The sequence below is a fragment of the Oncorhynchus nerka genome, linkage group LG20 (genome assembly GCF_034236695.1).
Source record: "Oncorhynchus nerka isolate Pitt River linkage group LG20, Oner_Uvic_2.0, whole genome shotgun sequence".
Lineage (NCBI taxonomy): Eukaryota > Metazoa > Chordata > Actinopteri > Salmoniformes > Salmonidae > Oncorhynchus > Oncorhynchus nerka.
Genome location: NC_088415.1, coordinates 77104988 through 77124010, shown reverse-complemented (window position 1 = coordinate 77124010; position 19023 = coordinate 77104988). Strand labels below are relative to the sequence as shown.

The window sequence follows — 19023 nt, the reverse complement described above, 5'->3', positions numbered from 1 at the left end:
TCTCCTCACCACGTGCTCTCACCACTGGTGTCCCCAGGGCTCTGTTCTAGGCCCTCTCCTATTCTCGCTATACACCAAGTCACTTGGCTCTGTCATAACCTCACATGGTCTCTCCTATCATTGCTATGCAGACGACACACAATTCATCTTCTCCTTTCCCCTTCTGATGACCAGGTGGCGAATCGCATCTCTGCATGTCTGGCAGACATATCAGTGTGGATGACGGATCACCACCTCAAGCTGAACCTCGGCAAGACGGAGCTGCTCTTCCTCCCGGGAAGGACTGCCCGTTCCATGATCTCGCCATCACGGTTGACAACTCCACTGTGTCCTCCTCCCAGAGCGCTAAGAACCTTGGCGTGATCCTGGACAACACCCTGTCGTTCTCAACTAACATCAAGGCGGTGGCCCGTTCCTGTAGGTTCATGCTCTACAACATCCGCAGAGTACGACCCTGCCTCACACAGGAAGCGGCGCAGGTCCTAATCCAGGCACTTGTCATCTCCCGTCTGGATTACTGCAACTCGCTGTTGGCTGGGCTCCCTGCCTGTGCCATTAAACCCCTACAACTCATCCAGAACGCCGCAGCCCGTCTGGTGTTCAACCTTCCCAAGTTCTCTCACGTCACCCCGCTCCTCCGCTCTCTCCACTGGCTTCCAGTTGAAGCTCGCATCCGCTACAAGACCATGGTGCTTGCCTACGGAGCTGTGAGGGGAACGGCACCTCAGTACCTCCAGGCTCTGATCAGGCCCTACACCCAAACAAGGGCACTGCGTTCATCCACCTCTGGCCTGCTCGCCTCCCTACCACTGAGGAAGTACAGTTCCCGCTCAGCCCAGTCAAAACTGTTCGCTGCTCTGGCCCCCCAATGGTGGAACAAACTCCCTCACGACGCCAGGACAGCGGAGTCAATCACCACCTTCCGGAGACATCTGAAACCCCACCTCTTTAAGGAATACCTAGGATAGGATAAAGTAATCCTTCTCACCCCCCCCTTAAAAGATTTAGATGCACTATTGTAAAGTGGCTGCTCCACTGGATGTCATAAGGTGAATGCACCAATTTGTAAGTCGCTCTGGATAAGAGCGTCTGCTAAATGACTTAAATGTAATGTAAATGTAAACAGCTTGGAAAATTCCAGAAAATTATGTCATGGCTTTAGAAGCTTCTGATTTAATTTATGTAATTTGATTTATGTAATTTAATTTATGTAATTTGAGTCAATTGGAGGTGTACCTGTGGATGTATTTCAAGGCCTACCTTCACACTCAGTGCCTCTTTGCTTGACATCATGGGAAAATCTAAATAAATCATCCAAGACCGAAGAACACCATCCCAACCGTGAAGCACGGGGGTGGCAGCATCATGTTGTGGGGATGCTTTGCTGCAGGAGGGACTGGTGCACTTCACAAGATAGATGGCATCATGAGGTAGGAAAATTATGTGGATATATTGAAGCAACATCTCAAGACATCAGTCAGGAAGTTAAAGCTTGGTCACAAATAGATCTTCCATGACACCAAACATATTTCCAAAGTTCTGGCAAAATGTCTTAAGGACAACAAAGTCAAGGTATTGGAGCGGCCATGACAAAGCCCTGACCTCAATCCTACAGAAAATTTGTGGGCAGAGCTGAAAAAAGCATGTGCGAGCAAGGAGGCCTACAAACCTGACTCAGTTCCAGCTGCTCTGTCAGAAGAAATGGGCCAAAATTCACCCAACTTTAAAGGCAATGCTACCTAAAACTAATTGAGCGTATGTCATCTTCTGACCCACTGGGAATGTGATGAGATAAATAAAAGCTGAAATAAATCATTCTTTCAACTATTATTCTGACATTTCACATTCTTAAAATAAAGTGGTAATCCTAACTGACCTAATACAGGGAATTTGTACGAGGATTAAATGTCAGGAATTGTGAAAAACTGAGCTTAAATGTATTTGGCTAAATGTAAACTTCCGACTTCAACTGTATCTATCTAGTCTTTTCCCTGAGTGACCCAAAGGCTCAAGGAAGGACAGGCAGTGTCGACATGATGAGTGGTGTGTCACACAGTATTTGCTGTGTGTGTGTAAAGTGGCTGAATGCTCTCCACACCGTGCAGTGTTAGTGGTTAAAGATGTGAAAGGCTTTTAGTGGCTAACGGTGAGAGGTTGTGTGTGTGAAAAAGATTGGTGACTGGAAGGTGCAATGCAATCACACATTGTATTGAAAGCCAATGCCCTGAGGAGTAGAGAGAGCTGGCATTTGTGATTCAAGAGTGGTTGTATGTGGTTGTATGTTGGGCAGATGCCTCCCGTGTCACACGATGTATGTTGAGACTGAGGGTTGTTGGTGTGTGTATGGTTATGTTAATGTGTGTAAGTGTGAGTCCATGTAGAGTTCTGCGCGGGACTGTTTTCTTCATCCCGTTCCCTCCCACTCTCGCTGCTTTTCATACCAGGCCCATCCATGTAGAACCCTTTACACAGAGGGCTCTACATTAACCCCTAAAGGGTTCTACCTGGAACCAAAAAGGGTTGTACCTGGAACCAAAAAGGATTCTACTAGGGGACAGTCGAATAACCCTCAGCCTACAGGGTAGACGCAGTTTGAAAGAGAGTAGTGTTGGGGTGAATATAGTTGAATGGACACTTAGGGGGCTTTCACACCAAAATGGTTTGGTGCGGTTTTACCGAACTCTGCTGCGTTTACCCCCTTAGTTCAATTGGCTTGGACTGGTGTGAACACCCTATCTGCACTCGGGAGTGCCTTAAACAACGCACCGTGGTTCAGGCAGGATGAAAACGACTACATCAACCATGATCCTTTGCTAGTTACGGCCACTTTCACCATGATCCTTAGCGATACTTTGGTGCCAATATGTGGATGACGTCAGCGCTACTCTCTTCTGGTTTTAATGTCTATGGCTTCACCACACTAACCGTCTGGCGCTATCAAACCCTTTGCTGTTTGATTGTCTTCCATTTGCATCCTTTCCTCTTTCCGCTCCTTTTCCTTGGCATATGGCCCAAAGCCTCTTGTAAGTTTGTCACTTGTGTGAAATATTGATGTGGTCAAAGTTACAGGGGACTTAAGGGTAAAGAAGTGAAAAACTTAAAGGAAAGTTGCCATTTGGTCTAAAGGGCCAGGATGTCCTTGCTCTCAAGAGTGCTTTTATAGGGACCAATATAGACCCTGAGCTTATGCAGCATTCATGTCCCTAACAGGGTTGTGTTCAATTCTATTTTATTTGTTATGAGGGTTGTGTTCATTACAGCACGTAATGGAAAACTTTTAAAACGTTTTACAACAGAAAACAAAAAACAAGCGTTATTTTATTGGACAGGCACAATAGTTACTTTTTCAGTCTGTTTTCTTCTGTTTGGTCCCTTATGAACATGACCCAAGGGCTTTTCTTTGCTTCTCTTGATTTTAGGCAATTTGTATTTACATTGCTGTAGAAAATAATGAAAACTGTACCAGGAAGTGCTTGACAAACGTATCCATCCAGACTCCATTATCAAAGCGGGGGAACATGGTTTCTTCTCCAAGTGTTTTCATGTTTGATTTATACCTCTTGTCACGTGTGCCAGATCGGGCTGATATCTGTGACGGAGGTGGGCATTGATGTACACTGTGTGGGCCGAGCATGATTCAGGCATGGTATTACACTGCACGGCACACTGAATGGGCAACCAGGTTTAATATGGGACAAAGATTTTGTCATAACGCCCCAGTTCGTAGACTGACAGTAGACAATATGGGATGTTTCTGGCCAGTCTGTCAGTTAATAAGCTAGCGAGCTACCACAAATTAAGTCAGATGTCAGATTCTTCTATAGTTTTTGTCTAATGGGTCCTCGAAGAGAGAAAGACAGAGAGAGTGACAGAGAGAGACATAAAGAGAGAGAGATAGAGAACGGAGAGAGAGAGTGAGAGATAAAAGAGAGAGAGAGAGAGAGAGAAAGGGTCACAGCATGCTAGTTCCTGAGAACAGAAAACACTGTGACACTGTTAAATGACACAAGAAGAGACACATCAGTTCGTTCTTAAACATCCCAGGTCCCAGATCTCTTATGTGATGAGTCTCAGTGTGCTGTAAGCTGTAATTGCCTATGTTCAACCTCCTCAGAGTCATCTCAAGGGGACAGAATCCAAGGTCGCAGTCTAATAGTAAACCACTGGAAAAGCCTGACAAAGATGTGCAAATGCATGATAAAAACGTAGGATCCACGCTGGGTTAAATTTGAGGGGCCCATAGTGGCTCCTGAGTCATTAGGGGCCACAGAGGAAGTTACTCAAGGGGAGAGGGCATTTCCAGAGGTGGTGTCATCAAGTTGACGATGTGAAGGTATATATTAACTGCAAAGACTACACAGACAATGTTTATTAAAGGTCAGATTTCATACCACTTTGAGACCACCTGAGAAGTGTGTTAAAATAACTTTGTCCTATAGAGGAGCATAGACCTCATGTGACTCCTCGACTAGACTATTTAATTGAATTAAATAGCCATAGAATATATGGGAACTTGGTGAAATGATGCCTGAAATAGTTCCAGGGAGTCAAATGTAAGTTCCTTTGAAGTTTGAAGTGGAACCTATTCTCCATTGCCCTGTAGACAGTGGAACGGTAGAAGGGCCTGCCTCTCCCAGACAGTCCCTGGGGTGCATTCTGCCTGCCTGCCTGCCTGCGTGCGTGCGTATATTTGGACAGACTGCCAGCGATCGTTGCTTTCGGGACATTAAACGTCAGTTGATGGAGCACTTTGCCCAGCCTAAGTAAATGTGCTCGGGACTACTTGAGTGTGCATTGTTTAGGAATGGATTACCGAAAAGTTGGGAAATGGTACTGTGTCATGGGCATTAATGGGAGTTCACTAATGTTTATTCCACCATTACTCCATTTGGGGACAGCTGCTGCTTTAGCAACAACATGATGGTACTGTTGTGGTGGGTGAGGTTGCATGCATCAGCAAGGAAAAACAAAACACAGTGTTCAAGGCTTGAGGACTCTCATAGTGGGAGAAGATCGTTCAGGGGATTTCATCTACATTCACTACGACACCAAGGCAGGGCATTGCTCCAGTTTGTGTAGCGTGTTACAAACTGCCATTGGACACTAGATTCCCCTTCAGTCTATAGATTGCTAGTGACCTGCTCCATTGAATTGCTGGGTACATACTGCATGTCTCATAGTACACGTTAGCAATTGCAGGTGTCCCACGTGTAAAAGCTGAAGAACATACGCACATCCAGGTCCTTTTTGCAGGTTTTGGAGTTATAGGTGAACTCATGGAGAACACATGTTCCTTCCCTCAGACCTGTCTGTCACACACCGCCATGTCCCATGATCCTCCTGACAGCACTCTGACCACTCTCTTCAGGTCTACCCCAGATGTGTCACTACACCTGTCACTTTATCTGTCACAACGCCTCCCGACCAGTTACAACTAGTCACAGCTAGTCAGTACGACTCCCTTTGTGTCAGATCATCTTGTTGACATCAGCGTGGTGACCCACTGCTGGTGTTGGAAGTTGATCTGGAGGGAACTGTTTGAAGTGAGAATCAGTGCTGTTGTTTTGTGGTCTAAAGTCACGTTGTGTATATATAATCTAGTTTCCAAAGACTTCATGAGAGAGCAATGATGCTCTCATGTTGACATTAAGATCTGAATATTCTTCATGGGATGAGCAGCTAGCTGAAGAGATTGATGGAGCTTGGCTGGAGGTTGATATGCGGTTCAGCTTAGAGCGGTTGTTTTACATGAAGGCATGTCTCTGTGGGTGCTCTCTAAGACTCCAGGCCACCACATAGAACAGCATGTTCCTTTCTCACTGGCTTGTACTGCCTGCCTTGTGAGTGAAATGCTATTGGCTGTCTCAGACACACGCATGCTCTCTCCCTCTCTTTCTCTCTCCCTCCCTGGGGTATTCATAGTATTTTCTCCTCCTAAGTTAATAAATAAAAATCTAATGCTGCTTTTTATTCTATATTTGTCTTCTTCCTCTGTCTGTTTTCCAGCCCGCCCGGTCTGTTCTGTTCAGCAGCGCTTTGTGTTATTAAAGTGTTGTCTTGGCAGGGCCGGAGCGCTAGCAACTAGCTCGCCCACAGAGGTAATTACTGACGATCTGCATAGCTGCCTCACGAACGCGGCAGCCGTGAAAATGTTATTAGCTTAGCCTGTCTGCGAGGAGCGGTGCAAGGCGACGTGGGGGGGGGGGGGGGGGGGTAAGAAGGTCTTCCTAGCCATCGTGCTTCTGCATTGCTTGCTCTTCTGAGTTGTAGGTTACTTTGAAGCACTTTGTGACAGCTGCTTATCTATAAAGGGCTGTATAAATACATTTGATTGACATGTGATTGATATGGAGAGGCTCTAATACAAGGCGTTGAGGTTAGAGGTCAGATAGAGGAACTTGGAAGAGACAGTGTATTTATATTTCTTACTGTTCTTTTCAACTGGCGTGTGTCCAAGTCGAAATAGTCTCTTTGAAGCATGGGTCTAGCAAAGTTAGAGATTAGATGGAGGGAGCTGGGTTTCTTTTCATTGGTGCAGTTGATCTTGTATTCATGTGTTTTTCTATAGCCTTTTGACAGAACGGAGGTAAAAGATAGAGCCTTCTGGTGCCTGGAATCAGATGAGAGGCATTAGTTACTGGAAGAAGAACCCTGGGATCTGAGAAAACGGTCATCAGAGCTTAGATAGATATCCATCAGTCTTCTTTTTCTCAACGAATTACAAAACCACACTTCCACTCACACACCCCCCTCCTGCCTCCCTGCTCTGCCTCCACTGAGGTCAGAGGTTAACATCATGTTCAGGGTTAGGAGCTCACAGAGGTCAAACGCTCTGAGCTGGGCCTTAATGAGCTCAGTCTGAGTCCTTTGGACCTCTACACACACACACACACACACACACACACACACACACACAATCTTGCACATCCATGCACACACACACACGCATGTACACACATACACACACAATACATCTCCTGGTCAAAGTCCCGGTGGGACTGAGGGAGAAAGCCAGGAGAGCAGGGTGGGCCTTGTCTCGCTCTCCCGTCTCTCCTTTCAAGCCCGGCTTATCTACACATGCACAGGTTGAACTAATTGGCATTATTAAGCTGGCCTGGCCGGATACAATGGAAACCGCCAAGGGGCCTACAAACAGGTGTGTGTGTAGAGGAAATCTTAAACAAGCCACCCGTCAATTTCAATCAGTACCATGCATGGCTCGCTGCAGGCCCAGGTAGGCCAATTACAAACAGACACGCTCGACAGGCGCTCTCAAACCCCGACCAAACCCCTTTTATTCAAACTCATGGGCACCGGGAGAGATGTGCTGTGGTTCGATGTGTGAGGAGGAACAGACGTTCCCTGTTGCTGGATCGATAGGGGATGAAGGGAAGGAGGAGTGGAGGGATAGAGAGATTGTAGTTGTCTTTTGGTTCGAAGGGTTTTAATTGGACTAATCATGTCGTTCTCCCTCTCTGCCCCTCTCCCTCTTCTCTCACTCTCCCTCTCCCATCCCCCCCTCTCTCTCTCTCTCTCTCGCTCCCCCTCCCTCACCCCCTTTCTCTCCCCCTCCCTCACCCTCTATTCCTCCCCTCTCTCTCTCTCGCTCCCCCTCCCTCACCCCCTCTCTCTCCCCCTCCCTTCCCCTCTATTCCTCCCCTCCCCTCTCTCTCTCTCGCTCCCACCTCCCTCACCCCCTCTCTCTCCCTCTCCCTCACCCTCTATTCCTCCCCTCTCTCTCTCCCTCTCAGGGGGGTAAGATCCCGGTGAGGTGGACGGCTCCAGAGGCCATCGCCTACAGGAAGTTCACCTCAGCCAGTGACGTGTGGAGCTACGGCATCGTCATGTGGGAGGTGATGTCATTCGGAGAGAGACCCTACTGGGACATGTCTAATCAGGATGTGAGTATTATTGTCATGTTGAACTTTTAAATGTTGTTCTAAGGTGTATAGAAATATTCATAGAATTCAAAATTCCAATCAAATTAATTCATGAAGCCCTCTTTACATAAGCAGTAGTCACAAAAGTGATTTTACAGTAACCGGGCTAAGACCCCAAAGCAGAGGCAGTGAATGAATATTCAGATGACCCTTCTATTTGTTTATGTTGTGTCATAAAATGGAACCTTCTCAGACATAACAACTCAGATAGACTAGAGGATTCCCACTGGAAATGTCCTTGACAATGAGCAGATTCTCACAAAGGCAGAATATCACACATGCACGTTACCTCCTCTGTCCTTCTTTTTGCTACGTTCCCCGAATCTCACACAATGAGATCTATCACACATGCACGTTACCTCCTCTGTCCTTCTTTTTGCTACGTTCCCCGAATCTCACACAATGAGATCTATCACACATGCACGTTACCTCCTCTGTCCTTCTTTTTGCTACGTTCCCCGAATCTCACACAATGAGATCTATCACACATGCACGTTACCTCCTCTGTCCTTCTTTTTGCTACGTTCCCGAATCTCACACAATGAGATCTATCACACATGCACGTTACCTCCTCTGTCCTTCTTTTTGCTACGTTCCCCGAATCTCACACAATGAGATCTATCACACATGCACGTTACCTCCTCTGTCCTTCTTTTTGCTACGTTCCCCGAATCTCACACAATGAGATCTATCACACATGCTCACACTCACAAACACCCCCAACACACACACACCAATGAGCTCCATATCCCCATCCGTCCAACGGGTCTCTCTGGAGCCTGGTTCACCAGGCCTGGCCAAGCCAGCAGATGTTCCCTCTCTGGGCCAGCAGCATGCCGGCAGCGACTGGTGGGACACACACATGGAGGAGGCCTGGCATTGCTCACAGCATGGCCTGCTGTTCTCTTCAGGCAGAACACACACACATCTGTGTACACTAATAACACACATGCCAACTCGCAAACACAAAACACACACAGGCACACAGGCTAATGCACACATGATGCACTGACAAACACAAAATACACAAGTATGTGTGCACATACACATGCCCACTTACACACCTATGATAAGTGCACACACACACACACACACACACACACACACACACACACACTCACATGCATGTAAATGCACTCACATACACTTATGCACCATTTGTCAAGATTCTGCTGAATTGCCGTGGTAGCATGGGCACCTATTGAGTGTCGTCTCATTTCTGATGAAATGAGAATCTCTATCGGTGTTGACTTTTCCTGACTTTTCCCTGATTCAACCTTTAAGGGGTAACAATCCGTCATATGGTACACCATATGAACATGCTACGATTTAGAGAGGGACCGAGCGTTTGTCTTTCTATCGAAACCCTTTTTGTCCTTGTATAAGGCCATGTGCAGCATAGCTACAGCACAGCACTACTTATCTACCATCAGGCCTTCATAGCCTTTGCAGTTTCTACGGAACAAGTGTCAAGTACCTGCATTTCACCACATTAATTATATGCACTCAGCCCATTCCCAAGACACTTTCCCACAGTGTCGGAGTATAGGTCCTCTTCATCCTTTTATGCAGACGTGTGATTTGCTAGTGTCAAGTAGGAAGGGCACCTCAGCCTGAGTGCTGTCTGTAGATTAATCGGTGAGAGAGAGGGGGAGAGAGAAGCAGAAAGATAGAGGGAGAGAGAGAGATTGACGCTAAGTGAATTGCTCACTAACCACTCAATGAAACAGAGAAACTAGGGCCTGGTGTTACAGTGATTTAGCAAAGGGGTCTAGAGGAAGAGGGAAAATAGAAGGGAAACAGAAAGGCTTCTATATATCTCCGCTTTTCCTACAATTCTCTGATTTACTTCACATTATTGATCTCCTGTAATCATGAACTGGAGTCTAGTGACTTCCCTCGGATGTCTTCCTAATTGGCCTTCTCTACGGTACTGTCTGGCAATGGTCCACCTACCTTGTCACTCTGAGCAGCTGTATTTAGACCCCTGTCTAGCATGAACTTCTGGATTCAAATATGTTTTATTACATATAAAACATATACAGGTATCAATGTAATGTATACAAATTACAATGAGTTTTTTACAAAAAAAAGACAACAGGAACATGCATGAACCTCAAATGACCACCTTCCACTGACTACCTTCTGCCTTCTCCACAATAGTCCTGTCTAACATGACCCTTACTGACTACCTTCTGCCTTCTCCACAATAGTCCTGTCTAACATGACCCTTACTGACTACCTTCTGCCTTCTCCACAATAGTCCTGTCTGACATGACCCTTACTGACTACCTTCTGCCTTCTCCACAATACCCTCTGCCCCCCTCTCTGTCCCCAGGTGATCAATGCCATAGAGCAGGACTACCGGCTACCCCCTCCCATGGACTGCCCCTCGGCCCTGCACCAACTCATGCTGGACTGCTGGCAGAAGGACCGCAACGCCCGGCCACGCTTCACTGACATCGTCAACACCCTGGACAAGATGATCCGCAACCCAGCCAGTCTCAAACAAGTGGCCAGCATCCCTGCAGTGTGAGTACACACATAGAAAAATATATGTAGGCTACACCCCACCCCCCCACACACACACACACATACTCAACCCAGGCACACTCAAACTTCCTTAAACATGAATGCCTATACCTCCACTCTGCATCATTAAAGCATCTTTCTCCTCTTTCTATCTCTCTCTCCCTCTCTCTCCCTCCCTCTCTCTCCCTTACTTACCTTACGTACTCCTCCTCTCCCTTTCTCCTCCTCTCACTCTCTCCTCCTCTTTCTCTCTCGTCCTCTCCCTTTCTCCTCTTCTCCTCCTTCAGGCCTTCCCAGCCCCTGTTGGACCGTTCTATCCCAGACTTCAACACCTTCAGTTCAGTGGGAGAGTGGCTGGGAGCCATCAAGATGACCCAGTACAGAGACAACTTTCTCAACTCTGGCTTCACCTCCCTGCAACTGGTAGCACAGATTACCTCTGAGTGAGTCACACACACACACATGCAGAGATGGGCATTATTTCGGGTCACATGTATTTGAAATATGTATTTCAATTACTTCTGAGTATTTTGTAATTGGTATTACACTTGGCTAAACTATGCGCCAATGTATTTTGTAGCAAGATACTTTCGAGAGCCGTAATTTGTATTTTCAAAATACAAAATAATTTTACATACATTTTTTGGTATCAGAAGTCTGATAGCACTATGGTGTGATAAGAGCGTCTGCTAAATTAACTAAGCATCCTAAGTATTATTCGCATGAGCTCCGCCCCGAAACAAGGCCAATAATAATACCCATTGTGCTTTGCAGTTCATTTTGGTATGTTCATTTTCACATCCAGAGTGACTTGCTCCATTAAGGTAGATAAACAACAACATGTCACAGTCACAGCAAGTCACATGTTTCTGTAACCTTTACTGAGCATGTTGTTGCTGTTCGGGCTTTTCGCAAATGGTTTTTCTATTTTATGACACAAAATACACATATTATAATTAAATACATGACAAAATACAGGTATTTTGTAACAGGCTCACACACGCATGCACGCACACACGCACACACACACACACACACACACACACGCACACGCACACACACACACACACACACACACACACACACACACACACGCACACACACACACACACACACACGCACACACGCACACACACACACACACACACACACACACACACAGACACACACAGAAACACTCGTGAGCAAGCATTCATGTACACACGCACATATCATCTAAAATCGATCATAATCCTGTCCAAATATTGGCCGTAAGAAACACCGCTTTCTGTGCATTTGATGTTTTGTAGCATCTTTCTGGCTTCATAATGTTGTTTCTGAAATGTAGCATCATGATTTTAATCATCAAAGAGAGCAAAGGCCAGATCACTGAGAGGCAGACACATTGGGCTTGTTGTTTTCTTCTTCACAGCCAGGCCAGTGGCTAACAGTCCTGACATGACTTGGGGCTTTGGTTATCTGTGTAAATGTATTAGACACCAAATTAATGTATGTTTATGTACTTGCTTCTTCAGTGCACATAGTTGAGGTATTGCAGATACAATACTTAATACACATTTTAGTATTGACATATGTCCTGTCTTGCTTTTGCTTCCTCTCTCTCTCTCTCTCTCTCTCTCTCTCTCTCTCTCTCTCTCTCTCTCTCTCTCTCTCTCTCTCCTCCCCACCCCCTTCTGCTCTCCCCCTCTCCCTCCCCCCACCCCCTTCCGCTCTCCCCCTCTCCCTCTTTCCAGAGACCTCCTCAGGATAGGTGTGACCCTGGCGGGCCACCAGAAGAAGATCCTGAGTAACGTTGCCTCCATGCGGGTCCAGATGAGCCAGTGCCAGTCGCCCACCACCATGGCATGACTGGAGGGGGCGCCGTGCCACGGGTCGGGCAGCATTCAGGCAGGCAGGGACTACAGCAGGAAGGACTACACCCCTCACCGAATGACCCCCAACCCGTCGGGACGCGCCAGGGTTGAGACTATCATCCTCATCTAATGGAACATCATAATAGCAGTAGACCAGGGTCCAGACCAATACTAACTCAATATCACCTTCCACTAATCTGAGTTATAATGAGTTATGATCCAGAGTTCAGTGGGTTCAGAGAATGTTTTTTCTAATCTTAGTCTGTGAGTTCTACAGTCCTGGAGTCTGGAGTTGACAGATTATCATCCTAGTCTGAACTATCCCAGAGTTTCATGGGTTCAGATACTTTTGTCACATCTTAATCTGTGGCCATGGACTATACTATCATCCATAGATTATCATCAGTGTGTAGGTCTGTGTAATTTCACATCTGGAGCACATGGTATATAGAATATGATCGTATTGTACTGTAATCTAACCCCAGACCACCACAGAATGACAAGGTGATGGAGTCTGGGACTATCAGATGTATATCTTTACTGGATGATGGTAGACTGGAGAGGAGGACCAAGTGGACGCCATTTTGAACAGGAAGTTCATGTCATCAGAAGGTCTCTGTTATGTCATTTGAACCCAGGCCTTCTTCAAAGACTAGTGAGGATGCTTGGCCTGGCTAGGAGCAGCGGTATGAAATGCGCGTAGGAAGAAAGCAATTCAAATCCACCATACATTGTCATTATACACACATACGGAAAAGGATACAGAGGCATACAGTGGTGTATGGTTGATTTGGTTTGACCATTTCTCAAATTGTATTTTTTCTTCATTCCAAACTTTTGACATCTTGGAGATCTCCTCAAGGTCAACAGTTGAACCGGCGGGAAAGGAGAGCTTGTTGAGACATTTGTTGATATCTTGTTTTGTTTTTTAACCATAAAAACAGGGAACTCAGATCTCTCGTCCATGTTTTCACCTTAACACTACCTGTGGATGTCTGGGCTGATGGCCTTGCCAAAGGACTAGTGAAACGGCCTCGCCCAGATTCTGACAATATATACAAATATGTATATCTCTAACTCAATACGAATATATCTTCAGAATAAATCTTCATATTGAAGGTGATGTGTATGAATATGTATGTGCAAGACTCTCTCTGCTTGCATTTTTGGCAAAGATGACGTTTTTGTGCACTGAATTGTAATGGAGATGGACACATATAATGCTGAGGGGTTACAATCCTGAAATAACTTTGACCTGGAAATAAATGTACAAAGGACCATGTACAAATGACTGTTTCTGTAGATGTGTATAAAACAACTGTAGGGATAAAAAAAGGTGACCAAAACGTCCATTCTCTGGAGAGCCCATGTTAAATGTGAGTGTCTTGCTGATGAGCACTTAATGTACAGATGATGTTGGTTCTTCTTCATTTCTTTGTTGTTTGTGTTGGAGTGATTGGAACCGTCCAGAATGGGAAGGAGAGTGGAGAGTGTCTCGTCGCATCTGGCCAAATGTCTATGGTATGTATCTCCTATCCATCCTCATAGTAACTGCACTGGCAATGAATATCATACATCCTCACAAATGTGGAGTATTTGGAAACAGTAACGGTAACGGTAAATAAAGAATCTAAAAGATGATCATGGAGTTGCTGGGGTCAAGTTCAGGATTTCATTATAACTACATATCATTGGCATTTAAAACATGGCCTTCATTTTCCTTGACATTCTCTAGGCATTCTGGCTGAAGAATGGTCATTTACTTCATATTCAGACATTTTATGAATAGCTGATAAGCTAATCAAGACATCTCAGATTGGAGAGTTTTCCTTGTGTGTGTGTGTGTGTGTGTGTGTGTGTGTGTGTGTGTGTGTGTGTGTGTGTGTGTGTGTGTGTGTGTGTGTGTGTGTGTGTGTGTGTGTGTGTGTGTGTGTGTGTGTGTGAACGAACATCTGGGCCTGGCTTTGCCAACAGATGCCTGATGAACACACAGACTTAAACAGCTTACAGAGGCACACACACACACACACACACACACACACACACACAAACACTCCCCCATGGCCAGCTAGAGCTGAGCCACTGACTTATCTCTCCAGACCACTACAGTGTCACCATATGGATAGCCTCGGTGTTAGGAGGAGAGGATGTAGCGCCTCCAAGGAGTTCTGCTCATACATTAGTCCACCACACACCTGTTACCTTAAGTGGTTAAGCTTTATAGCTATTAATATAGTACACTGAAATCAAAGTTCATTGTGAGTATAGGTAAGTTACATTCCACATACTTTGTCCACTATTCATTTATGTGTCCATAATGGGGTGAAAACTTCCACTTAAGTCAAATTTTCACTGGTTGTTAGGATTTGCACCAATGTCTATATGTGGAGCACACTATTGTAATTGGTGGGAGAGGTCTATTCTTAAGATGGAGACTACTGATGACATGAATGCTTTCTGGTTGGCGTTTGAGAGAGAGTATTCTTTTGAGTATGTTTTAGATGGTGGTCTAGGAGGTGAAGCTGACGTGACGGGGTCTGACGTGTAGATAGGGTTGATTATACTACTAGCCCAGCTCTTGTCTATGCTAGCAGGCTGTGATTGGTGTAGTGTAGTCTCAAAGATGGTCTTAAACGAATCACACTGGATCTCAACTATGGCTGACATCAAGGTGTAGGAACCTGCTGATTCATGGTAGGTTGAACTGCTCTGATGAATGTGACTCGGCCAAAGTGAAAACTTGTTTTATTACCAATCAAATAAAGGAGCCAAATGAAGACGCTGATCCACAGGAATATCCACTTCTATAAAGCAGGAATTCAATGGGAAAGTAACTACTCACCGCTGTTAAAGATACAGCTGTAATCAGTAGCAGTGAATTATGACTTATGAATCACATATAGCCATAATAATTACAGTGCATTTGTCTGAGAACCCTGTTGATTTCAGTGACAGCAGAGGGGAAAGGCAGTTGATTATCTACAGATTAGGCCCAAGTATAAAGTTGTAACACAAAACACCTTAACATCATTGTATCAATCCATTGTAACAGCATCCTTAGGTGTCGTGTAATGACAAACTACTGCTTCCCCAAACACAGATATCCTAGCCTGCTGTTACCACTAACCAGCCTCGGACAGCGTTGGGCTATTATTTTAAGAGGAGTGTGGATCCATGACTAAGACTGAGGTACCCACCGTGTCATCTGAAATTAGAAATCGATGGCAGCCCATTAGCAGGTTATTAAGTATCCTCAACCCCTTTACCCTTTCCTTCTCCCCTCTGTCTCATCTCTCCACCCCTCACTTGATCTTCGTCTTGGCCATGCTCCAGCTCATTTATCCGGGGTGTAACGAACCTGTCTCGGGCCTAGGTCTGGGTGTGGGTTTACGTCTGGGTATCGCCAGGCCTAGCTGCCTTGAGCTAGGAATGAGAAATGACCTCTATCTGGATCACTGCTCCAGTGCACAAGGCAGACATGGGACCAGGCCACCTGCTGGGGCCTCAAAGTCTGGCAGGGGTCTGATCAGCCACAGGGAAAGAGACGGATGGAGCTGGGTCCAGGCATACATGTGCACACACGCACACACGCACACAGACTGATACAGGCATAGATGCACACACACAGACACACTCATAAACACACACACAACACACTATTGGCTCCCTCACAGATTCTCCACCACAGCTCTTGATGAAGGGAGAGTGGGTCAGGACCTGACAGTGTGTGTCTGTGAGGGAAAACGAGAGAAGAGAGGAAGTTGGCAGACTATAAAACAGTAGCACTATTCTTTAAAGCAAAGTATATTGGATATATAATATATCCTGTATATATATAATTGTTGTAGTGCAGCCCATAATATAGACCTAAGACCACCTGAGTTGTTTCAATAAACCCTGTGTGACAATCTATACGTTAAGATCGTTAGGTTGACACCTAGCAGTTCAGATGACTTTCAACATTGTTAGAGCCGATTTGGACATATTTGTATAAAAGACCGAACATATGGAGCTCCATGTACATTTGTGTAAATATATTAAATATGAATGTAAATTATGAAATATTAGGTACGTACCTTTATGATTTATATTTACCTGATTGAGATATATTAATTTGTTGTTAGTGTAACTCAGTTTTTGGCCCCCCCTCTTGCCTATTCATTGTATTGTAGTAAGTGTGTAAGGATAAAGGCAGGAAGTTGGGCCTTCGGGAGGGGGAGTCCTTGCTAGATGCGGGAGCGGTATAGTTTTTTGACCATACAGACAGGTCATAATATGTATTTTCCATATCAATTATTCTATGCTTTAAGTTGATTGGAGAATAATTTACTTGTTAGATATAAGAAGAATAAACATTTTTGTTGCACCATATCCCTGGATGTCATTGAATGTTTGGCCGTTTGGAAAACTTGAGTGTGGACTGTATGCGTACCAAACAACCCCGCTTCAGGCTTGGGCAGTGGCTATGGTAAAGACGAAAGGAAGCCACTACAAACATCATTCACACAAGCCCGGAGAATGCTACACATAACCATTCATTCTTCTGATTAATGATGTATATTTACTCAATGCAAGGATCTCATTTCAATCAATTAGCTACGCTTCCAATCAACCACGTCTCAAGTATTTGCCATGCAACATGTCTGTGTGAATGAGATGACAGTGCAGTCTGTAATTCCCATTTTTCTCCTTTTTCCATTTGCTAATGTTTGTCTTAGTAAAATGCTGACTCTAATAGCATTCCACTTCAATATTGTGACATGAAAAAGCAATCAGTGCTCTCTCCATAAAAGCCATTTCAGAATTTGCTGTCATTGTCCCATCTGCTCCTCTTACAAAATATGTGCCTGATTTACTTCATATATATATTCATAAATGTAAAAGGACTGTTGTGTGGATTACTTAAGTAATATGGCCTAGGGGGTGTGGTATATGGTCAATATACCACAGCTAAGGGCTGTTCTTAAGCACGACACAACGCGGAGTGCCTGGATACAGCCCTTAGCCGTTGTATATTGGCAATATACCACACCCCCTGGGCCGTATTGCCCGAGGTGCCCTATTGCTATTATAAACTGGTTACCAACTTAATTAGAGCAGTAAAGTAAATGTTTTGTCATACACAAGGTATACACAAGGCTTTCAACCAATCAGCATTCAGGGCTCGAACCACCCAGTTTATACTTTGGTATAAGATTTTAGTGTGTCCATTCTTTCTGATGATTGCTGTTGCAGACATGTCGAGGCTAGTTCATGTTTTGGAAAGTGTTGAATGGTTTAATTTAAAGATGAGCTAATTCCTCTATCTCTGTGTTCTTATTTCAGATGATGGACACACACACACACAGACACACACACACACACACACAGCAGGCCCAGCATTGCTCAGGACAGCCAATAAGGATGAGGACAGCACGACAGGGAAGATGACCTCACTTGACTGTACACACAAGACGAAGGAACCACATTTGTTCGTGTGTGTTTGATTTCCTTTGTGTCTCTCTCTGTATAGCTACCACTTGTATATTGTGACGAGTATTTGTCCGAGTTTGTAAACTGTAACTTTCTGAGAACTATTGTACTAAAAATGCACTCAATAAACGCCTTGGAAAACAAGTAAATCACCGGCAGTCCCAGACTCTGTGAACAATTATGGTTATTAGTTTTTTCTATTGTGAGAACAGAGCAAAATAGTTCAAAGTTATTATTCAATAACACAACAGAGCCATGCTGTCACTGAAATGCATGAGGCTGAGAAGCTGAAGGATAATCCTTTTGTGAATAATGCTTTTCGATTATATTGGGGGCGAAATATGCAGCTCTTGTCACTCCTGTCACTCGCCCACACACACACACACACACACCTGTCATCACTGCACCACTGTAAAAAGCCATCAAGTCGCTAATAAACGAGACATCACTCCAAATCCACAGAAACTTCCTAAGAAATCAACACTGAGCGTTGCCAAGACAAATGACAATATTGAGACAAACTAGCTGAAATGAGCCTCTCCCGCTCTCCCTACTCACACTCACACTGTAGTGTGTGTTGGCAGACTGAAGCCTGCTCCTACACAGAAGAATGTGCTGGTTAATGAAGTGACTCATAAGGCATGGGGACAACACTCACTGCCATGCTCCTTCATATTAGTTGGTAATTGATTGATAACATCCTGTTCGTTATTGGTAGAGAGAGAAGTGCGATGATTTTGCCAGGGAAGGGAGAAATCAATTGAAAGGGGGTGTAAAAGCGACCTGTTACATGACGAGGCATTGAATCAATCATTTATTTCCAAAGTGTATTGGCAATGGATTTTGTTCTATACAACTTGAAGAGGGTTGTGCCAGCTAACACAACATACAAGCCACTTTCTACTTTGGTTCTAAACTGTCACAACAGTGAACCTGAAGACATTAAGGCATGGATTCAATCTGATCACACGTTGTCCACAGTGCACGTTTTAAAGGCAATGTTCCCACTTTCACGGAGACCACATTCACAGTAAATGCTGCATAAAAGTAGAGACTCAGAGCTATAAAATTGTACATGATACACTGCAGTTGAGGAACAATGGGAGATTAATTCTGTTTGGAAAGTTAATAAACTTGAAACCCACTTTCGAGAAAATGACCTTTGAATGTTTTGGTATACCTACTGGAGAGCTCTTCTTTGTCTACACCTATTCAGCATCATTCAT

General features: G+C 44.8%; 1 protein-coding gene across 3 annotated transcripts in view; it reads left to right on the top strand.

Annotated features, from left to right (window-relative positions):
* The window catches only part of LOC115103150 (ephrin type-B receptor 1-like), a 383081-nt gene extending 365148 nt beyond the window's left edge, over positions 1-17933 (top strand). For 2 of the 3 annotated variants that reach the window (XR_010460228.1, XR_010460227.1), the window contains exons 13-17: positions 7752-7901; positions 10279-10472; positions 10760-10915; positions 12206-13846; positions 17651-17933. Coding sequence is in view for 1 of the 3 variants with exons in the window: in XM_065005794.1 (XP_064861866.1) it covers positions 7752-7901; positions 10279-10472; positions 10760-10915; positions 12206-12320 (615 nt within the window). In the remaining 2 variants the exon portion in view is untranslated. Of the gene's footprint in view, positions 1-7751; positions 7902-10278; positions 10473-10759; positions 10916-12205; positions 17631-17650 lie in introns of those variants that run through there. The other variant, XM_065005794.1, reaches the window with a different exon arrangement.
* Positions 17934-19023: the final 1090 nt, after the last annotated feature.